The sequence below is a fragment of the Lipophrys pholis genome (genome assembly GCF_963383615.2).
Source record: "Lipophrys pholis genome assembly, chromosome: 5".
In the NCBI taxonomy this organism is placed as follows: domain Eukaryota; kingdom Metazoa; phylum Chordata; class Actinopteri; order Blenniiformes; family Blenniidae; genus Lipophrys; species Lipophrys pholis.
In genome coordinates this window covers 15,484,656-15,491,726 of record NC_137628.1, presented here as the reverse complement: position 1 = coordinate 15,491,726, position 7,071 = coordinate 15,484,656, and the positions used below count along the sequence as shown (strand labels likewise).

At 46.6% G+C, this 7,071-nt stretch overlaps 1 protein-coding gene across 2 annotated transcripts; it reads right to left on the bottom strand.

Moving 5' to 3' along the window:
- Positions 1–3,863: 3,863 nt before the first annotated feature.
- On the bottom strand, positions 3,864–6,647 carry tnip2 (TNFAIP3 interacting protein 2). 2 transcript variants are annotated; one of them, XM_080464187.1, is made up of 6 exons: positions 6,251–6,647; positions 5,796–6,089; positions 5,560–5,649; positions 5,171–5,440; positions 4,969–5,085; positions 3,864–4,889 (listed from the first exon to the last, which is right to left on the bottom strand). In XM_080464187.1, exons 1-6 carry the CDS (start codon positions 6,551–6,553, stop codon positions 4,611–4,613), a joined length of 1,353 nt encoding a protein of 450 aa, XP_080320313.1. In that variant the 5' UTR covers positions 6,554–6,647; the 3' UTR covers positions 3,864–4,610. The 2 variants fall into 2 exon arrangements, with proteins under 2 accessions (XP_080320313.1, XP_080320314.1); XM_080464188.1 differs by having other exon boundaries at positions 3,864–4,886.
- Positions 6,648–7,071: the final 424 nt, after the last annotated feature.

The following is a 7,071-nucleotide window of genomic DNA, read 5'->3' as shown; positions in this document are numbered from 1 at the left end:
CAGAGGCATAAATGAACCCCAACACATTCAGTTTTAAGTGAAACCCTTTTCACATGGTGAACCTCGGTAACTTTTTGGGGACGAACTGAAGCAGATTGAATCCTAAAGACGTCGTCCTTTATGAAACGATAAGAGTGGTGTTGATCATCCAGCCGCTTGGAGCGACTGATGGAAGATATTCCTCAAAGCACAATACCTCAACATGACACTGTTCTTCTATGGGACGGGTGAATTATCTGTACTCGCACCGTGGAAGGAATTGGTTTTTTTTTTTTTTTTAACCTTTTGTTGTTCCTCTGCACGTCTGCGGCTTTGACATGTGAGTCACCGCCTCATCTGCAAGTTCCTTATGGGAAATCCACAAATCGACAGTCATAATCGGGCTTCAAGGGCTTTGCCACTGAGTCAAGTAGATCCTGAGGTTTAGTTTCAATTGTGACAGGTACTTTTTAAAAAACAAAATATATATACATATTTGAATGTATCTGCTGTCTTTAGGCCTGCTTCGGGCCTTTACATGTGGCTCTGTTTCATGTACACTCAACCAGGGGATGTGGAGAGAAATCTGATGCAGTTATGAAATCAAGTACATTCCCTTAAGGTGAAGCGAGCGCAGAATGAGGTCACACTTTGGCTTATCGATGCGTGGAGGGAGTTCCTGCATACCTTTCAGTGAGCAGTACAGACGAGACGAGGTGCAATGTGCCACCGTGTTCGTTGATTTTCCACAACATTGTTTGGAATGAACGGTGTTCCTTAGAGTGGACGTAACGGTCGGACGACATGAAGGAACAAGTCGGGACGCACAACTTTCAGTTCACCCGAGTTACTGGTTTCACATCTATAAACGTAAGAGTGAAAAAGATGAACCAACGTAACGAGATGCAGGGGAATCGTAACCTCGGTGTGGCTCCGTTCGGCGCTTCAAATCCCACCCTCACCTTTCACATCAGCTGTTCTCCTTTTTATGGATTGATGGGAGCGATCTTGTGAAATGTGTGGCGACTGTGCAGCGTATTCGCAGCTTGCATGTGAAGCTGAATGGATGTGGTAGAAGAGGAAGTGACCTTCAGTTACATGAATCACTGACGACCTCATCTTTACTTTTCTCAGCGCAACTGTTTTCTTAATGGGATTTTCACAGTGAACCCTTGAATGAGAACCTGACTTCATACAAGGAGTGACGAACCGTCTTAGTTCAAGCGATGTGCTGGATATGACTCAAAAAGGGATTTCGGTTATTAATGAGTGTCTGGCTTTTCTGATGATGTGCGTATGTGTGTGTTTACTCTGTCGCCGGTGATGTAAGACCGAATACCACAATGAGGTAAATGCAGATGAATCAAAAACACCTTAGAAAATGTCTGTAGGTTGATCGAAATGAAAACAAATTGAACGCAGGGTTCGATCGACAGCAGGAGATAACCCTCCAAACCATGTCAACTGAAGACGTTTCCAAATTCTGCCACTTTAAAATGGCTTTTTTTTCCCCCTTTGGATGACAAAAAAAAAAAGCAAGGAGACACAAAGCAGCGCCGGCAGCAATAACAGGGTCGAGCAGCAATAGGTTCATCAAAAGGCATCGGAGCCGCCTTGTAGCTTGTAATCAGAACGCTGTTTTCTTTGTTTGAACGCCTGGAGCACTTCAGGATCACATACATTTCCAAGGAGGGGGAGATTCCCTCCTGGCTGGCAACAGTTCTGCTTTCAATGGCCAAAAACAACTTTACTCAGAAGACTGAGAGAAACACACACACACACACACACACAAAGCAGCCAGCATTAAAGCCAATTACCCCCACCAATAAACGGCAAATTAAAACGATCTACCCAAATCTGCAGCACTCCATTGCAAATAAACTTCAGGTTTTTTGGAGTGGGGGGGGGGGATTCCCTCACTATGGCGGGAAATTCCCATTCTTTTGGGATATGCAGAAGATTAAAGGTTGTTTCTATTCATTTTGTGCTGGATGAATGTCAGGCTGATGTACCCCCCCCCCCCCCACCACCACCACCACCCCCCCTCACTCCCCACCCCCCACCCCCCACCCCCATTCCGTTAAAGTATATGACAGCTGCACAGGTACATCCTGGCGCTTTGATACCTGTTTGCAGCAGGAAACTGCACGACCACTATAACCTTTCTCATTGAGCCTTTTTGTTTCTTAGAAGAAGTTCCCAGACACTCAGGTGGGGACTTGTGACCTATTTTTTTCCACTCTCAGATTGGTGGGTGGAGCACTGGTGTGTGTGTGTGTGGAAGTTCTGTCACATTTAGACCCTTTTATAAATGCGTAGACGTGTGTGCTGGCGACTGGGGGGGGGGGGGGATCCCCGGCAGACAGCTTGTGGCTTTTTCGGATGCGTGCGGTCTGCACATGGAGAATTTGCCCTTTAAAGCCCAAATTGGAACCCATCGGCCTGTGGGCTAATGAATTGAGAGTCAATGTTATGTAAATGAAATAAATGTGTTAGAAACTGTTTCGGGCATAAATATCTTACACAAGGTGAGCTGATTCGCTCATTAACGTGAGGTCCTCTGATATCTAGTGATGGATCAACTCAGGAAGCCTCATTGGCGAGGGTTTTATTTTTTTTTTAAAGAATATTTAGAAGTGTTTTGGTAACTATGTATAGAATTGAGTCGTGAAAATGTGCAGCTGAAAGGGAATCTTTAAGAATGGTGCCATAGGAGCTCCAAAAAGTGTAGCTTGGGTGAAGCAGACAGCTGTAAAACCCAAAGAAAAAGGTTTTTGAAAATGCCAATTGGAGTGTAGTTACCAAAGAAGGAAAGCGGGCTTGCTTTAAAAAAAGAAGAAAAAAAAAAGTAAGAAGGGCATCTGGTGTTTAAACTTTATGGTGAAATGTGCATTGAAGTAGACACTATTACAAATTTCACGCCAAAAATCATGGCAGCTACTATAGATATATATTCTTGTCGTTTTGGTTTCATTGTTTACCCCCACCTCTTTAAGGCTACTTCTTTTTCATTTATTATTTACTCATGTTTTGTCTTCAAATATTTACTAAACAACCCACCATTATTGTATAAATATTCTCAGGAGTCAGAAGTATTATGAATGTCCTCAATTAGGCCTCACAACCCGGTGGTTATACTCGCCTTCAAACTGAGTGACGCTGTAAGCCTTTAAAAAATACCCTTCACTTTCTAGCAACATTTACTGGTTTTTATATTTAAAATGACTTCTGGTTCAGTTCTCTTTTCTTTTTTTTTTTTTAAGTGTTGAGCAGGTACGCCCTTTGCTCAGACAGAAATACCACACCAGTCGAAGTCTTCTCTATGTTCTGCAACTGCCTACTTCCTTTTTAGAAGAGGGGATGTCCAGCTTCCTGCGCTAAAACCATGACAACCGATTCACCAAACGCCACCCGTGGCATGTTTGTGTCATCTTGATACTTTTGCAGTGGCTGACGAGATCCGCGGGCGGCCGCCGAGGGTTCGGTTTGCGACCCAAGCCGCCGTCCGTGCCGGTTCTCTCTCGGTACCCCCCCCCCGGTAGTGTCTTGCCTCAGCCGTACAACAACAGCTGGGGATGTGGCTGTCACAGCACAGCGTGCCCGTTCAGGCACCACTGGCAAGGGGTTTTCCACCACGCACTGAGCACACACGTGACGCGCTAAAAACACATGCACACAGGCCCAGGGTTATTCAGCTCCAACATTTTCGTGGTTAGACTGCAATCTGTGGTTTCAGCTCGAGGCTGCAGAGTTAAAAAAAAAAAATATATATGTATATATGAATTATATTTTAAGATATGCAAATCACCATGTGATAAGAGGGAACGTGGGTAATCAAGTATTTTATTACAAAAATAGTGTGCCGCCTCCAGGAAAAACGGTACATCTCCAGAAATAAGCACAGTGTCAGTTAAGAGGTTGTTGGACATTGTTCCTAAAGAAGATTTCAGGATTTCCTGGTTCTGATATGTGCAACGTCTTTGATCCCAAATCGATATAGAAAATCTGTCAAAACAAGTTGTTACAAATATGAGCCTATTTCCAGTTAGATACATACAGAATAAATATAACAATATAGTTATATATATTTTAAATCTTATTATGAATATATATATATATATGTATATATACTTTACAAGATAGAAAAATGAACTATAGCACCACATCAACAAGATGCCTAGATCCAAAATAAGAAGCTTAGGCATCATGAGTCTCTCAAATCGTACGCTCCTACGATTAGTTTTTGGCTTAATGTCAAGAAAGTGCAACAGGTTTGTAATCGGACTCACTGAGGTATATGATAGCTGATATATTGCATTAACATCCTCGTCCTCACACCAAGATGACCTCCCACAGGAGAGCGCTCAGAATCTGACACTAGAATTTTTTTCCCATACCTACGCAGACTCATGAAGGCTTGCTGAGCGAATGTCTTTTGCAATATGGGAACTTTGGTTGTACAGTTTTGCCTAGCTGCATGGGGGGGGGGACAAAACAAAATCGTCTTAAGTCAGTTGTTTCGTTTGCAGTTACTCGTATCCGGATTGGAATCTCCACTCAGGTGGTGTTCTGCAGTGTAGTGCTGGTCTTCAGTGTTCGATTAGTCCGTGAGACACGAGTGTTGTATCCGTTTAGAGCCGGGCACACTCTTCGCAGTGTTTCAGGCACTCTGCAAAATCCCTGTCGTTGAACCTGGCGAGGCACTGCGGGCACTGCAGCTCGTTCCAGGCCGAGTTCGACACGTTGGCCGCTGAAGCGGCGGGCTGCTGCTGCTGCTGCTGCTGCTTCCTCTCGGCGGCGCTCCTCAGCAGCGGCTCTGACGTGTCTTTGCTTCGCCTCGAGGTGATCCTGTGTCCTATGTGCACGTGACACATTGGTACCAGCTCTCTGCCCTCTCTGCTCGCGCCCTGCTGAAGAGACTCAGACATGGTCAGGAACCGCCGAGGCCTCGGAAGCGTCCGCTTTGGTAGAAGCTCTTAGCCGCCTCACCTGCTTGTGCAGCTGCTGTTTTAATTGAGAAACCTGCTCCTTCAGGTCTTCGATCTGGCTCTGCGCCCGCTCTCTGTCGGCACGCTCCGACTTAAAGTCATCAGTGTAGATGAGAACCTGGGAAAGGAAAAAGAAACGCTAAGTATTTGTTTTTCCTGCTCACGTGGTCAAAGCAGAACACCATCTCAGACGAAGCACCAACCTGTTGTTCCAGTGTCTGGATTCGCTCTTTGTCCTTCCTCCGGATCCCCTCCGCTTCCCTGTTCAACTGCGCACACTCGCTAATTTTCTCTTCCAGCAATTTATTGAGCCTGTAAATCTCCTGATTCATCCGCCCGGTGCCGACGGACCCGGACCCGGACAGGGGCATCTGGCCCGGCCCCGTGCTCTCCTTCAGCCTCTGGCACAAACCTCGAATGTAGTCCTCCCTGCTGGAGTCGTACTTCTGCCACTGAGAGTTCAGACTCTGGACCTAGGAGGCAGGATAAGGATGGAAACGTTACACCTATTAATAATGTGCTGTGTGGAGAAATACTTCTGGTGATGCCATAAAGTCCGAGGCTTGTCACTGACTTGCACAAAGACACTCACATATGCCACACGCTGCTTTAGCTGCTGGTTCTCCTCCTGAAGCTGTTGCATTTGAAAATTCACAGCACCCGCGTTGTAGGACTCTGACATCTGAAGAACACGACAGGGAATGAAGTCAGAACAAGTCACCCACAATCAGAACAAGTCTCCCACAAACAGTAATAACAGTCCAAACAGTAAACACCAAATAACCCCTGAATCCATCACCACCACCACCAACCCCCTCCCTCCCTTGCCTTTTGCTGCTGGGCCTGGTCCTCCACCTCCGCGCCCCCCTTCTTCTCCTTCTCCAGTCTGGACAGCAGCTCCTGGCACACCCTCACGGTCTCCCCGAGCTGGCCACGCAGCTGCTCGGCCTCATCGGCCAGGGACGTGCAGAGGACGGTCCTGGTGGCCTCCGTCCGGTCCCTCTCCTCCAGGGCGGACCGCAGCCGGTGGATCTCCTGGTCCTTCTCGTGGTCCGACTGGCACCTGACGCTCTCCAGCTCCAGCTCCTTCTCTCTGAGCTGCAGGTTCAGCCTCTGGATCTCCTGGAGGAGAGAAACACATCATGTAAAAAGCAATCCTAACCACAGTCTTGTGATTGCTCACACTACAAGAGTTATGAGTGTCAATAAATAAATAAATAATGCCGTTTTCCACAACATAATCCACCCCACACTGCATGATCAGTGTTGCTGAGAGTGTTTACCTCTGCTTGTCTTGCAGCCTTGAACTCCACATCGTCCCTCCTCTGTTTGAGTTTGCACATTTCCTTCAGCAGGCTCTCCACCAGGGAGTTGGAGGGACCGACCACCACGGAGTCCCCGGGCTCCCCCACCGTCATGTAGAGCTTCTCGTGCCTGCCGAGCCGGGCCTTCAGGTCGGCGATGATGTTGTCCTTCACGGTGATCTGCTTGTTGAGCAGCTCGATCTCCTGCCGCGTCTCGTAGTACAAAGTATTCAGCACGCTGAAACTCCGCATTTTGTCCGAGCTCAGGCTGACGCTGTCCATCGCGGGTTGTTTTTTTAGTTTACTTTTTTTTTTTTTATTGTGGCTTTATTCACACCAGTCTGGTTGACGATAATCCAGCATGTGACACCTCTTGCTCCGCGTCTTTTTAGAAACAAACCGAGGAGGTCAATTGTTTGAGAATAATATCCCCGCAGTCTTTGGGGGATTTCCCAGGGAACTTTCCCGCGGACTTTTTCAGCTTAGTCAAACCGGAGCCGAGCCTCCTTTCAAAGCTTCACTGTTGAGCAGCCACTGCTAGAAAAAAAAGGGGTTTTATAGCCTGTTGACACAGACGGATAAACACAGAAAGATAAATCTTATATGAAAAGTAAAGTTTGATCCAGGTCGCTGAAGCGGCGGACTGAGACATTACAGGGTGCTGCCTTCATGAGCAGTCGTAAACTCCACCATCTTCAAGCACTATAACTTTTTCTTTTTCTTTTGTTACACCCCTTGCATATTTAATCCCTGTATTTATCATAAAACATTATCTAAAATACCCCAACAGGCCGTGGTGG

Coding starts and splice junctions, on each gene's coding strand:
- tnip2 (XM_080464187.1), bottom strand. CDS start 6,553: ATGGACAGCGTCAGCCTGAGCTCGGACAAAATGCGGAGTTTCAGCGTG. Junction 5,441..5,559: donor TAAAGCAGCGTGTGGCATAT/GTGAGTGTCTTT, acceptor CCTGCCTCCTAG/GTCCAGAGTCTGAACTCTCA. Junction 5,086..5,170: donor TCCAGACACTGGAACAACAG/GTTGGTGCTTCG, acceptor TTCCTTTCCCAG/GTTCTCATCTACACTGATGA.